This window comes from Ceratina calcarata, unplaced genomic scaffold (assembly GCF_001652005.2).
Source record: "Ceratina calcarata isolate Rehan_Ccalc_2016 unplaced genomic scaffold, ASM165200v1 scaffold358.2, whole genome shotgun sequence".
NCBI lineage: Eukaryota > Metazoa > Arthropoda > Insecta > Hymenoptera > Apidae > Ceratina > Ceratina calcarata.
Window position 1 is genome coordinate 136059 of NW_017158804.1, and position 14516 is coordinate 150574.

Below are 14516 nucleotides of genomic sequence, written 5' to 3' on the forward strand. Positions count from 1 at the left end.
GAAATTGTAGATCTCGTCGTCCTCTACAAGAAAGGTCCTATACAATTTTCCCGTAGATTCAACGGTTTAGGAGTAATTAAGGAAAAATGAAATTTTTTGCCAAAAGTTCGCCGTTTCGACGCTGGGATGGTCGGATTTTGTCAACATCAATAAAATGCCAAATAATCATACGTAACTCGTTAAATATCGAAGTTAGAAGGAAAACAACTTTTATTTGAAGCATTTTTCGCAATTTTGAAAAAAGAAATTTTCGTCAGCGTCAATACTTAATTGGATATTTCCTTCTATACTTTTTAGCACGTAGCTATTTATTATTAGCATTATTCTTCCGACGTCTGATTTCTTTTTAATTATAGGAAATGCGTTTTTCTAAGGTACATAAACTTTTGGGATTGACTGTATAGCCAATACATCCTTAACATATCAGGTCTTTTATCTTCAATACTAACAATTAGCTAATTGCTGTGAGCAAGTAGAATAGATCTATCTTTGGTCAGACGGCACTGTACTTCTTCGATAGTTTTAAGTTTGGTCTGAATTCTTTTCCTTATTTTTACTGTTTTGTTAATAGCGACGTTTTATAAGATTTAAAATATACAAATACGTAAAATACAGATAACCATTTTATTATTTTAATAACAGCACCGTACAACCGTTAACTAACTATTTATTCAATAAATTTCAGTTTTCAATAAATTTCTAAACTATGTGTTAGCACCATTAGCAATCGGAGACAACAATTTCCCGATAAATAATGAAAAACGTGCAATATTTTACGATTTTATTGCTTGGGAACCAGTTCGGTCGTTCCTCAAAATTAGATAGGTCTCTATATCTCGCAAACTTAAAGTATCAGGCCAAACCACGGAACAGCAGATAAAAATAAGAAATGAGAAACGGGGAGAGCGATATATCGGGTGGTAACGGAGATCGTACCGCCTTACATTATATACAATAGTAGCGGTGGCAGTTTTTACGGATATTGCGTCGATCTTCTGAACGATATTGGATCATTGGTGGGTTTCGATTACACCGCCGGAGAATTGTTCTCGAGAAGCATTACGGCCAATGGGACACGAGCGTCGAGCATTGGAACGGTATGATCTACGAATTAACGTGGAACGTGTCCGACATCGCCCTTCCGCCATGGGGACGTTCGTATGGATCACATCTAAAAGGACTGAGGTATCTACTCCCCCTCACAATGCATTTAAAAAGGGTTTTATCTTTTGAAATTGAACCGCATCGCATATCTTTTCTTTTCCATTCTTGAACATATGAGCTAAATTGTAAAATGCATATTCTGTTAAATTAAATGCAAATACTTTATTATTAAGAAGGACGTGATCAATTGAACAAATATAATCGAGCAAATTATAAATGAAATAATCGTTCATATTAATGAAATATAAATTGATGAAGTTGCAATGTCCACCATCGATTGATTTCATAATCTTGTACTGGAAACCGAACGGTCTCAAGATAATAACGTTGAAGAAAGAGCGATAGATACCGTCCTTCAAGATTTTAATGATCAGAAAACCGAGGTTTGGATTGGTTACGCGTTTACTCTTCTCTCGACGATATTTCTATTATATATTCTCAAGAGATACTCGCCCTTTAACTACCAGAACAATCGGACGAAGTATCGAAACAAGCCTATCGATCGATGGTCGCCAACACGGTGGGAGGTGATGTTTTTAATCCTCGGAAATCATTCCCCAAGGCGATCCCAAAAAATTTGTCCATGAGGGTAATATTTGCACAACCAAACGACTGTTCCATTTTATGATCTGGCGACTAATGACATCATCAAATAGATTTGGATTTGAATCGTGCACATACATATATTTCTTGTGAATAAACCGAAATTTAACATTTATTTCTACAAGATTTTATATGCAATTGTAAACATTAACATCACAAACTTATAATGGTGGTAAATGTATTTAATATGAACGCATCTGTAGTACAAAGATTTGATTCAAGACTTCGAGCATCTTTTTCTTAGTTACAACAATATGCTTTTCCCGATTGCGTAGCCGAGAATGCCTTTCGAATGCCATCGTCTCATCTTCTGGACCCTCTTACTTATCGCTTTGGAGGCACGTGTTTAGGTATACTGACTGCGATATTGCGCTAGAAATTCACATTCTCCTTACATTCGGTCTAGCTAATCATACCGACGTCCTCGACGGTTCTCTTAATCGGCAAGCTATGATTTGCATTGATCGTAGTCAGAAAGAGTACATCATTGTAAATAAGAAAAAAAGGCTCGAAGTCTTAATTCAAACATTTATACAATAACTCCGTTCATGTTAAATATATTTACTACTATTATAACATTGTATTTACACAATTTATTGCAGCAGTTTATTTTATAAGTATTTATTATTCTTAAAGAATGCGAAAAGGCGAAATCGAAGGAGAAATTGATACGATTTGTTACGATAGAAACTGGAGACATGGAAACGAAGATGACGTTAAATAAGAACGGAATAGATCCGAGGAGTACGTCATATAATATTATCCGTTCGAAGACAAATTCATGCTCAGAATGTATAGCATTTCATAAAGGAGGAAGAGGAATTTGTCTCGAGGAAGTGGTGAATATTCTCTTGAATGTAAATCCCACTTACCAGTTTGCTCTTATAGCGGAAGCTGTGATCATAAAATAGCTCACGCTGGCGAACTGTAACTTTGGACCAATGGAATTTGAATTTGCATTCACTCTTGATTAAAACGAAAGATTTAATCAAAGCATCAGTGGTACTCAACTCATAAGTTCTAATATATTCTAACAACTTTTGTGAAATCACTGTGATAAGGATATTTAGCAGAACACGCTTAATTACATCCATTTTTTACATCGTTTTCTGTTTGTTATAAAGATTATAAACCGTTGATTTGTGCGGTTTCATTAACTATGATTCTCCGTAAGATGAAATCTGAAATTTCGTAATTTCGAAATAGCGCGATTTAACTCCGTAATCTTCGAAGGGATTAAAACACGAATATTAACGTTGTCCGTTATTTCAAAGTTCTTTTTATAGTAGATATGAATTAGCAAGTAACATTAATGTTTTACTAAAGGATTACGTGTCTAACACGGCAGTGCTTGAACGAAGATTAAGCACCCCGAAGTAGAAACGGTGGGTCGAGAACCCTTTCCGGCGAATCGTCGGATTAACAAGAACTTTTGACATAAGTTTCAGTCTCACGTTTAGATAATTTCCCATTCGCTTTTCCACTGATCCTGTTTGACGTATTTCTCACGATTCCAATATTTCTGCTGCTTTCACTATTTCTGGTATTCCCATCAGTTAAAGCGAATAGTGAAAAAACATTGAAATTTTTTTTATAAAGTATTCGCTCTTCGCATGAATAAAAGGGCGAACAAATAAAATACCAGGAAAAAAGTTGAAAGAGATATGGCATAATAAAAAGATATAATCCCTGCTTCAATAAAACAAAAATCACTTTGCTTTGTCCACGCATGGATTTAGGTATGTACATGGATAAAACCATAAATAAAGTACGATGAAAAAAAGTAACGTTAATCAAAGCAACACACAGCACACAAGCATCGATATTTTCCTACTATATTTCGGTTTGTTCATCGGCATCGCGTGTTACATTGCTACACAGCCCGAGGGCCAGAGAACCATAAATCCTACGATTTTCGACTAGTATCGACGCCAACAATTAGCTAATCCATCGTATTACCCCTTTTTCTGTCCTCTACTATTACGTGTAACACGATTCCATTAAGAGAACCAGTATTTATGCACTTGAGTAAATAAATCACGATACCGCAGATAAAACGTATCGTATGCAATTCGAATTTACGAACTCCAAAGCCACGGACGTTACTGTAATACCTGAAACCTATAAATCCACACGTGCAGAAATATTTTCCTCAGAAATGATTAAATTCATTCTGTCGGGATAAACTGTTAGGACGAGCTCTAGATTCTAGATCCAAAGAGATCTTAAGCGATTTGAAGTAACGAAAGATCATTAAAAGAGCATTATGCAAAGTGTTCACGATTTCGAGTCGCGATGGTATCAATGTCACATGTCGGAACGATACTTTTAAATAGCATGCTTAACGTGCAATGTGCGGGTAAGAAGAAGTAACGATCGGCTGGCAATTAAGAGATAACGCGATCGCGCGGCACGCAACATGCAAATTCAATTTGCGTCGCGGCGGAGACGTTTCGGTGATCGGAAGTCGGACGCGACGATTACTTCTTGTGTTGATGTCGAATCTTGTACGAAAAAAAAGGGTCGAAAGAAGAGACCTAGCCACAGTGATACGGGAAATTGATTAGGGCCGTCCCCGCGGCAACCGGTGGACAAACACGAACGAAACGGAAAGGGAACCGGCACTGGGTTTCGAGACCAACCCTCAGTTACTTGATTTCCGCACGCGATATCCCAGTCTCGAGACGCAACACGTACCCGAAGATCGAAACCAGCTCAACTGTCAATCAAGTATTTATCGTTGAAAAGTTAGTCACGATTTTCTCCTGGAGTATCCTCATTGTTTCGAGGCAAGGCATCTGTGAAAACATGATTTAAATCTTTGTGAATAATGAAATAATGAATAATGCATCTCCGAAATTTCAATGTTAATGAAATATAAGGCAGCTCTGAGAAGCACGAGATATTACAAATTTCTTTGGAAATTGATAATAAAAAATCGTCATTCGTTGGAATTTTTACGGTATGAGGTTCAAAAAACTTCTAATTGTCTTATGCGTACTTGTGGGACTCTACGAGAAATCTATGGTGCACGGTCAAAAGGATTTCACTAGTGATCGAGAATCCACAGCAACTAGGCCTGTTAATCTCTGTAAGTAATCAAATCGAATTTGAATTCAACGTAAGAAAGCTTGAGATTCAAAACTCCATCGGCTTTTTCGTTAGTCATAATCAACGACGCAGAGAACAAAGTGGCGAATAGCAGCATAATAGCCGCCTTGAGAACGATCAGGGAAAAATACCCTCACCATTTGGACAGGGTGTGGACCGTAGAGATAAACGAATCCGACATAAATGACACTCTGGATCATATCTGCAATTCGTGGAACTCAGCGGTCGCTAAAGGTAGCAGCAAAATACCGGATCTGGTGATAGATACAACTACAGCCGGATTGGGTGCCAAGATATCGAACTCGTTCACAGCCGCTTTAGGAATTCCCACGTTATCCGCGCAATATGGTCAAGAAGGGGATCTCCGCTATTGGAGAAACTTAAACACGGATCAACAAGGTTATTTGATTCAAGTGATGCCTCCATCGGACTTGATACCGGAAGCAGTTAGGCAAATAGCCATCCAATTAAATGTCACGAATGCGGCGGTCTTATACGATCACAATTTCGTCATGGATCACAAGTATAAGAGTCTGTTGCTGAACGTACCGACCAGGCACGTGATCAATGAGGCCTCGCAGCAAGTTAATGAAATGAAGAGACAGTTGCCCCGTTTACGAGACCTGGATATCGTAAACTACTTCATCCTCGGCGATGAGAGTACACTTAGCATAGCTTTGGAAGCAGCCGAGGCTTTAAACTTCACCGGGGCGAAGTATGGTTGGTTTTTACTCACACCAGAAGCCAACATCTGGCCGAGATGCGAGTGCAGAAATATGAGCGTATTTTTTATGAAACCGGAACTCGGTCAGAGAAAGCCGAGCGTAGACATTACCCTGCCAAAACCGATTATATCGTCGGCTTTTTACTACGATCTGGTACAGTTAGGCGTGCTGGCGATGAAATCGGCTTTGGACACCGAGGAATGGCCAAGGAAACCGAGACAAATCACCTGCGACGAATATAACAACACGAACACTCCCGTGAGGAGGCTAGATTTTTTTAGTAAGTTAAAGGCGACTTACGAGAATATGACACCGACGTATGCTGAGATTCAGTGGGGATCGAAAAACGGAGAACACCAGGCCAAATTCGAGATGTCCATTTATTTGGTGAACATAGAGGAAGGGGTTATCGCAGACAAAATCGAGAGCGGGTCCTGGAACGCAAGCGTCTCCTCACCTTTGCAGGTAAATTTCAGTATTATTTTTTGTTCAACATTTTGGAAACTTGCATGCAATTACTTGACGTATTGAAAAATAAAAACAATTCAAAGTTCATTACTGTCAGAAACAATGTTAAATATAAAATAGTCGTGTTCGTATATAGGCGTGGTAGATAAGTTATATGTATATTATATGAATAGTTAATGAAGCAGTAAGAAATTTGATAGTGCAAAATTAGTTTTAAATTCAGAATTACATGTTTAATAAATAGTATAGAGCACAAAATAGATTTTTACGCATGACATCAGTAAACGAAATTAGGTTGATATTGATTAGCAAAAAAATAATGGAGGTTTTCAGTCACGCAAGGATGGAACTATTCAGTTGTTCGATAATTGAATGTCACGACCCTGGCTTAGTATTGTTCCAGGTAATCGCCACTAATTACTAAAATTAATACTGTATAGTTGCTCATATCCATTTTTAAACTAGTTATTGAATTTCCAAATAATAAGAATCTTCTATTTTGAAATTAAATGTTTGAATTAAAAATGAAAATTTATCGAATTTCAGTATATTAATGGTAATCCTTGTTTAGCTAGAACTGTATAATACATAATACGATAAGTGATACCCTTGACACAAACTCGTCACATTTATTATATTTACACTTATTGCCTGATAACATCAGCCGTTGATGAAGATAATGCATGCAATTATACTTTTTCATGTCTACCGCATAACGTGGAACTCTTCAACTACGTAATAGCATTCTAGCATTGGTAATATTCATGTTGGATAAGTGTTCTCAATATTCCCTTCCTACTTAAAGGATATTATTTTTTTAATAGGATATTTTGAAAAGATATTTTTTTACTTATCTTATGTAGAATTAATCCCGATCAATTGATAATTACAAAACAGCCCTTAGTGCTCTATACATACAATATTAATGTACCTAAAATAATTTTAATTCACCTAACTGCATTCTCTGCGAAAGGTAGAGAACAGTAATATAATGAACTCAACGGCGGTGAAGAGTTACCGGGTGGTCACCGTAATTCATCCTCCTTTCGTCATGTACAACGAGGACAAGAACGAGTACTACGGCTACTGCATCGATCTACTGAACGAGATCAAGGACACGGTTGGGTTCCAGTATGAGATACGGGAAAACGTGGACTACGGAAACCTGAATCGGAACGGAAGCTGGGACGGAATGATAAAGGAACTGATCGAGAAACGTGCCGACATTGCGGTGGGTTCACTCTGGGTCACAGCCGAAAGGGAAAGGGTCGTAGACTTCACAGTGCCTTACTACGATTTGGTTGGCCTGTCGATCATGATGCTGAAAACCAAGACCACTACGTCGCTATTCAAATTTCTCACCGTGCTGGAGAGCGAGGTCTGGTTCTGTATTCTAGCCGCTTACCTCTTCACCAGCGTTCTCCTTTGGGTTTTCGATCGCTGGTCGCCGTATAGCTATCAAAACAATCGGGAGAAATATAAGAACGACGATGAGAAAAGGGAATTCAATCTTCGGGAGTGTTTCTGGTTTTGTATGACCTCTTTGACGCCGCAGGGTGGCGGGGAGGCTCCGAAAAATCTTTCTGGAAGACTCGTTGCGGCTACTTGGTGGCTCTTCGGATTTATAATCATCGCTTCGTATACTGCGAATCTAGCGGCGTTTTTAACGGTCTCGCGATTGGAGATTCCGATCGAGACGCTGGAGGATCTTAGCAAACAGTACAAGATTCAATATGCTCCGAAGCTTAACTCTGCGGCCCATATTTATTTCAAGAGGATGGCTGCTATAGAGTGGAAGTTTTACGAGTGAGTAAATGTTACAGCATAGCATGGATCGGTTAAAGGACGATAATTTCAAAATCGGAGATTATAACATTTTCGTGTTATTGCGGATTTTAGCATCTGGAAGGAGATGAGTCTTAACGATAGTTTGTCAGACGTAGAGCGGGCCGATTTGGCAGTCTGGGACTATCCCGTAAGCGACAAGTACACTAAAATGTTGCAAGCTATGGACGAAGCTGGGTTTCCGGCTACGGTGGACGAAGCATTGCGACGTGTTCGTCGTCTCGACTCCAACAACGAATTCGCTTACATAGGAGACTCGACTACGATCAAATATCTCGCTATGACTAACTGCGACTTGGTTCAAGTAGGCGAGGACTTTTCACGGAAGCCATACGCGATCGCTGTTCAACAGGGATCGCCATTAAAGGATCAGTTCAACAATGCGTGGGTATTATTCTTTTCTTCTTTCTTAAAATCAGAGATTTGATTGTGATTTCTTCTCATTTCTTTTGAACAGAATTTTAATATTGCTGAATAAGAGGAAATTGGAAAAATTAAAGGAGAAATGGTGGAAGGAGAATCCGGAGAGGAAAGATTGCGATTCGGAGTATAATCAAAGCGACGGTATAAGTATTCATAATATCGGTGGTGTGTTTGTAGTAATATTTTTGGGCATCATTTTCGCTTGTGTTACTTTGGCCTTCGAGTATTGGTACTATCGACACCGCTCAAAGGTCTCAAAGATCAATCGAAATAATTCGACAAAAGGTAATCTCATGAAATTAAAACCACTCAGATTCAATTTGCAGCCGGCACCTACGCACGGCTTTCAGAGTACCCATTTCAGATCGCGGTTCTGAATACGTTGTTGATAACGTGAGAAAAGAAAGAAAAAAGGAGCCATACGTCTTAAACCATTCGAGACTTCGATAATAATAGGATTAGAGTGTCTAAAATATCCGAACAATTTTTAAACGGGAAATAAAACGAGCCCAACAGAGATAATAAATGTTATTCAGCGTTTGCAATGCCTTTATTTGGTTACTCCCTTCGCGTACATTATTTCGCGCAGAGAATACATTTTATGCGTGTTCGTTCGTCATTTTTTAAATCCCCTTTATTTCGTTCGTTTTCTTCGCATCGCAGTTCACGTCACAATATCGTTTATCATCTGAAACAACGCTCCTCGCGTTGCGTTAACATTATAACCACATTTTTTTCAATAACATTTTATTCACTTTCTTTTCCCTTCGCCTTAAAAGGCATTCATTTTTCTAATAAATCTTCTCTCTCCCGCTCGCTCTCTCTCTCTTCTGTCCCTTTCACTCACGCTTACCTTCATCTTAAAGGTAAACGTAGTATTTCCATAAGTTACAAGGTTCTTATTTCTTTGCTTGTCTTTTTCACATGCACGACCGTAATATTTTCCGATATTTACTCTGAGGGAGCATAGGAAAAGCATTGGATACTCTGGATTTCTTTTAAAACATGGGATATAGTGAATGATGGTATCGGGGAAACAGGATATTAATCTTCTAGGATGTTAAATTATAATTACAGGGGGATATAATTAAGATAATTCATTAATAGTTACGAAAAAACAACAAGAAAATAGAATAGTATTTCGATGATTCTCGACTTTTAATATTGTAATCGCGGCACTTTTTATATACTCGTTTTTCTGCTCATATATATATATATATCTATATATATAAGTACTCCATCCTGAAAAGTCTTCCGACATATTTTTTGTCTTTTAACCTTTTTTTGTTTTTTTCTCACTTTAAATAAATGTCGTTCTTTTTTTGAAAGTATTTTTCATAATTACATTTTTATTTTCATTTCCTCCTCTTTTTCCTGCAGTGCATCCAATGCAAACATACAGTGGATCGCCTGCACAATGGATGAGAAACAAAAAAGTTAAACTGCACGCTACATTTTCTAGAAAAATCAGCGCACTAATATTTTATTACTTTTTTTGCGTTTTCGTCTCTCTCTCCACGAGAAAGTGTCACATAAAATTATCAACAAGCTACAAACGAAATCTCGTGGACTACGCTCGCATTACTTCTTTCTCTCATTCTCTCTCTCTCTCGCGCGCTCGTTCTCACTCACGCACGCGCGCTTTCATCGTTGAATGCTGCGTTTCGTAACATATACACCGTTTTCCTTCCTCTATTTCGTTCCGTATCCTCTCTTCTGTTTTATTTGTCAAAGGGTTAATAATTATCTAAATGAACGTTTAATACCCCTCTTGTCTCGCTTTGCTCGCGTTACAACTGTTACTTTTTCATTATTATTACTCTTCGTTTAAAGACAACGGGGGATGCATTATTTTGTTTCGTGTTAACGGCACCATCTTGGATACATGCATAACAAATTCCACATGCCAAGAGGCCCCCCGAGTGTCATACTTCTTTTTAACTATCTTTTCCCTTCATTAACGGTTTGCGTCTTCGTCTTGACAAACAAAAAAGTTTAGCTAAACCACGAACTCTCCAGTCATAGCGCTTAATTAGCAGCTCATTATTCTATCCAGTTCATAAGGTCAGCGGACGCAAAGTCGTCACAGGCTGGCATCCAAAGCTGCTACTGTGCCTTCTATCGGAAAAAACATATTAAACATGTAGTTGTTACGTTATATCTGCAACAATTCGACTAAGTACTCGGACCACGTATCAATACAATTTTACGCTACGTCGAATCTCGCGTGCTTCGAATTAAAAGCGTGCACCGTTGCCAATCTCTTGAATAGACGTCTGCACGGTTCAATTTTGTTGCGTCGGTACAGATCTAATTTTGTAAGGCGTTATATACCGTGGATCGACTACGCGTATGTATATACGTGATACGTACGTACGAACCTACATATATACGTCTATCAAGTTCAGATTACCTAACGTCAAACATAACAAATAAAAAAAGAAATAGTAAATCACTTCGGTGCTCGTTGCACGAATAACAAAAATGTCGTTTCGATCGTTCAGCCAATGCTCTTTGGTTTCACTGCGTAATATAATCGTACAAATGAACGAACGATGAAGGTCTTACGTGAAAGCGCAATGTAATGTAATCAGGCGTTTGTTTATTTCGCTATATTAACATAAAATAACGAACACGCAATTTCTTTTCTCGTTTATTACCCGAATCTCGGATAAACGTGATTATAGCGTGACAAAGCAAAACGAAAAGAAAACGTAACTATCGACACGAAGTGTTGGGGATTATATTTTCCTTTTTTCTAGAGACGTGTTTATTACCTTTTCCTATCATTGTGCAGAGGTACGTTAGATCGCACCCAGCCCAGTTGACCCAATACATAGGAATCTTTCTCGACTTTCTCCTCTTCGCGAATAACAGTATCTTCCACTCCAACGGGAGTATAATGAATGTAATCCTGTTCGGAGAGAATTCTGCGTTTGACCGGAGATCTAATGGGCTCGGTTTGAACGCACTTGTCACATTGACGCACCCTGAATTTCAACGTTAAATTGGTAGATACCGGAGGTAACGGCGAGTCATTCTCTCGATACTCCATGTAAGGGCTCTCGCCGCCAGGAAGATATAACAAGTTTCCTGACTCAGATCTCCGATATGCGACCCGCTCTAAAGTATTGTTCACAGGAAACGTAGTCCCATCGGCCCACTGACCGTCATCCTTTATTGGACGAAAGTGTGTGCGAGCGGAAGTTAGCAAGTCCTCGTCTGGTTCTGGAAGGCTGTTTACCTTCAGATTTGAACGAGATTCTTTGCGTGTTCCAATGGGAGTCTTACGAGGTGCGACTGGAAAGAAGCAGCTACCTGTCTGAGGACTATGACCCAAGGCAGCTAGGTTACTGTCAAGCCCTTTCCAGGACCATGATCCATCCATAGCCGAGTCAGACCAGTTAACGTTGCTTTCTGAAATTGTACATATCAAACGTTTAGTTACCTTCAATTCATATACTCGGACATTGGCAACTAACTTGCACGTATATGTGAAAGAACAAATTGTAATAAAAATATGTAGGATATGTGATAACTGGTGGTATAACCGGGGAGGAGGTGATTTTACAACCAAATTCTGGGAAAATCTTTAAATTCGAAAATGAAACACATCACCGTTTTTCAATTTATGTTTGCATGTAGCATCCCCTTTGCCTATTTATATGACGAGTTACCAAATACCTTGTATACATATTGCGGCACGACACAGATAGAACGGCGCTCTACATCTAACTTGGTGTACTCTGTTATTTTACTTACATGTAGGTATGATCTCCTATCCGTTAGATATACTCAAGTCAATATTACCATATCGTCATACTTGTAAATTGTAATATATCAGCGAATACTGACCTGATTCATCCTTGTTACTATATTCATCCGCATACTCTTCAGTGCTGATTATATCGATATCCCATGGAATGGGCGGCGAGTCGTCGAAGTTAAATTCTTGATACGATGTGTCAGTAGCATAGCCATTGTCTGAGGTGGATAAAGTAAAGATTGTCTCGGTAGTATCTGTCGGCCAAAGGGGTCCTGAAGGAATAGAAAGTGTGGGTGCTGCCCAAATTGAAGCCGTGTCTTGTGCATTGCCTGGCCCTGAGTCCCAAAGTGCTTCCAAGCTCTCGTCAAACTTTGCTTGCAACTGTGCCAATCGAAGTTTATCCAATTCTAGTTCCTTTTCCCGTTCACGTTCCATCGACTTGACAAATCCAAACCCTTGTTTTTCCTCCGATCTTCTCGAATCAATACTCTATGTAATAAGTAAGACCACCCCGTAAACAAAATTTATTTTGTGTAACATACGAAGATTATTTGATTCCTATACTTACAATAGACATTTTAGTTTTCTTATTACGGGATTTATTGGTATTTTTATTATTATTGTAGCTAACTCCGTTAGCTTTATTGTTATTATTATTATTATTGTTGTTGTTATTCCCAAAATTTTTATCCCTTTTCTGAGAGAATTTCTTGAGGGTCGTAGGTTGCAAAGCAGGAAATGCCGCGTAATATCTGAGAGCTCTGTCACGAGGTGTCAACGATTCTAAATTAGGTTTGTTTTCACTATCGGACTTGTTATATTCCTCTTCCTTTTCGTCCGAGCCACCCCCTTCTAAGTCCCGAAGTTTCGTACATAATTCGTCGACCAGTGTCTCCACCCCACATTTCTATACAATAGAACAATTCAGCTATTATTCAAATTTACTAGATAAAGTAAAAGAGATATTTAGGATGTTCAACACCGCGCGCGGCTACTTACATTATCAGCAGCACTTGTTAAACATTGCACAACGGCACGCCTTTGCTCCCTATTTCCTTGAGTGGGCAGTTTTGCTTTAGGTCGGGCCCGAATGCGACGTCCTCCGTTTCTACCAGTACCTATGGGTTCTTCTGGAGGGCTTAGGGCCGAGTCAGGGCAGCGCAGTAGGCTGAGCACAAACCGCGAGTACGCAACAGGATCTATTCCCAATGCGTCCAAGCGTGCCTCAAGCCACTGTCGCAACTCTTCCTCGGCCCTTGTACCAAAGACTTCACCCCCTCCAGGGGACGTCGCTATCCCGACCAGGTGCAATGCCGGATTCCTCATTTCCTTTTAATAAAGCTCCTCCTAGACCCAGGAACTTTCACTGACTCCACTACCTCCAGGGTGATCATCTTCTCTCCTTTACATATAAACATGCCTGATTATCCTAAAGCAGATTTCTACTACAAAAAGGATTAATGATAAAGCGAATGACAAATAGTGTTACCTATTTACAATAGAGTTACTGTATTATATTATTGTCCTTTAATGTTTCGATATTATTGAATCCACCACCTTGACATTTACTAGTTCAATTAAATGTTCTTTTGTTTCTCGGTTTTTCGTTACTTGTAATTTCTCTCTTTTAGTTTCGTTGCCCACAATCAATGGTGGTGCTTCTTGTGATTTCAGTTACGTTGATATTAAAAATTATTTAGTTCTTGTACACAGGTGGTGGATGTCTTGTGGAAATGAGGCTGGCAGGTCTTAGTGAAGGATAACAAACATAGTCTCCTTCCCATTTTGACACTGAAATTTTATAATATCTACATTATTTTTTTAAATATTCTAAGTATGGAATGTATTAATAAAATATTATATTGTGTATGTATGTCGACTGTATATATTGTTTTATCATGTATAATAAACTTCAAAAAAATAAACAATTTACATTCAATGTTTTAAAATAAACCGCAAAAATGTTAACATCTCTTACATAAGGAACACTTTCACCTTCATATATTTGAAATAAATGTTAGTACTAACACATCATCGACTTGAAGCCATCTAGGAAATACAAAAACAAAGCATTGTTCATTGAAACAAAGCAACAAAAACGTTTAACATCATTTGTGTTATTCATTATAATTATTTGTGATAATAAATATTACTATTCAGTAGAATATACACATAGTGCATTACAAAATATATAAGAAAATGAATCATAGGCATTGGATCTTGGTAATAGAAATCAAATGATGAGTAATGTTAATTTCAGATAAAATATGTATCAAGTTACTTGTGTCAACTGTCATTTATTTCTAACTTATGTAAACACAATGTATAGTATTGTAGCAACTTCAAAATGTAATTTCAAGAAGGCTTATCTTAAACCTAAATTAAGATTATGTTTGTATAAAGATATAAAA

At 38.2% G+C, this 14516-nt stretch overlaps 2 protein-coding genes across 8 annotated transcripts in view; one reads left to right on the forward strand and one right to left on the reverse strand.

Moving 5' to 3' along the window:
* Window positions 1–386: 386 nt before the first annotated feature.
* On the forward strand, window positions 387–8761 carry Ir25a (ionotropic receptor 25a). 4 transcript variants are annotated; one of them, XM_026813998.1, is made up of 7 exons: window positions 387–1185; window positions 2404–4858; window positions 4933–6068; window positions 6814–6826; window positions 7049–7877; window positions 7971–8300; window positions 8374–8761. In XM_026813998.1, exons 2-7 carry the CDS (start codon window positions 4732–4734, stop codon window positions 8714–8716), a joined length of 2778 nt encoding a protein of 925 aa, XP_026669799.1. In that variant the 5' UTR covers window positions 387–1185; window positions 2404–4731; the 3' UTR covers window positions 8717–8761. The 4 variants fall into 4 exon arrangements, with proteins under 4 accessions (XP_026669799.1, XP_026669800.1, XP_026669798.1 ...); XM_026813999.1 differs by lacking the exon at window positions 387–1185 and having other exon boundaries at window positions 1318–4858; window positions 4933–5112; window positions 5191–6068; XM_026813997.1 differs by lacking the exon at window positions 387–1185 and having other exon boundaries at window positions 1318–4858.
* A 104-nt stretch (window positions 8762–8865) lies between these two features.
* Window positions 8866–14516, reverse strand: part of LOC108625490 (uncharacterized) — a 7808-nt gene continuing 2157 nt past the window's right edge. For 2 of the 4 annotated variants that reach the window (XM_018025554.2, XM_026814000.1), the window contains exons 2-7: window positions 13595–13896; window positions 13105–13507; window positions 12674–13012; window positions 12195–12594; window positions 11117–11756; window positions 8866–10457 (exon numbers count right to left, since the gene is read on the reverse strand). In XM_018025554.2, the coding sequence (XP_017881043.1) occupies window positions 10397–10457; window positions 11117–11756; window positions 12195–12594; window positions 12674–13012; window positions 13105–13431 (1767 nt within the window). In that variant the 5' untranslated portion in view covers window positions 13432–13507; window positions 13595–13896 and the 3' untranslated portion in view covers window positions 8866–10396. Of the gene's footprint in view, window positions 10458–11116; window positions 11757–12194; window positions 12595–12673; window positions 13013–13104; window positions 13526–13594; window positions 13897–14516 lie in introns of all 4 variants that reach the window. The other 2 variants (XM_026814001.1, XM_018025555.2) reach the window with 2 other exon arrangements.

What these genes read in the sequence shown, in the direction of transcription:
- Ir25a (XM_026813998.1), top strand. Translation starts at nt 4,732, where the DNA reads ATGAGGTTCAAAAAACTTCTAATTGTCTTATGCGTACTTGTGGGACTC. An exon ending in ATAGAGTGGAAGTTTTACGA is followed by an intron (nt 7,878 to 7,970) that starts GTGAGTAAATGT and finishes TGCGGATTTTAG; the next exon opens with CATCTGGAAGGAGATGAGTC. An exon ending in AAGGATCAGTTCAACAATGC is followed by an intron (nt 8,301 to 8,373) that starts GTGGGTATTATT and finishes TCTTTTGAACAG; the next exon opens with AATTTTAATATTGCTGAATA.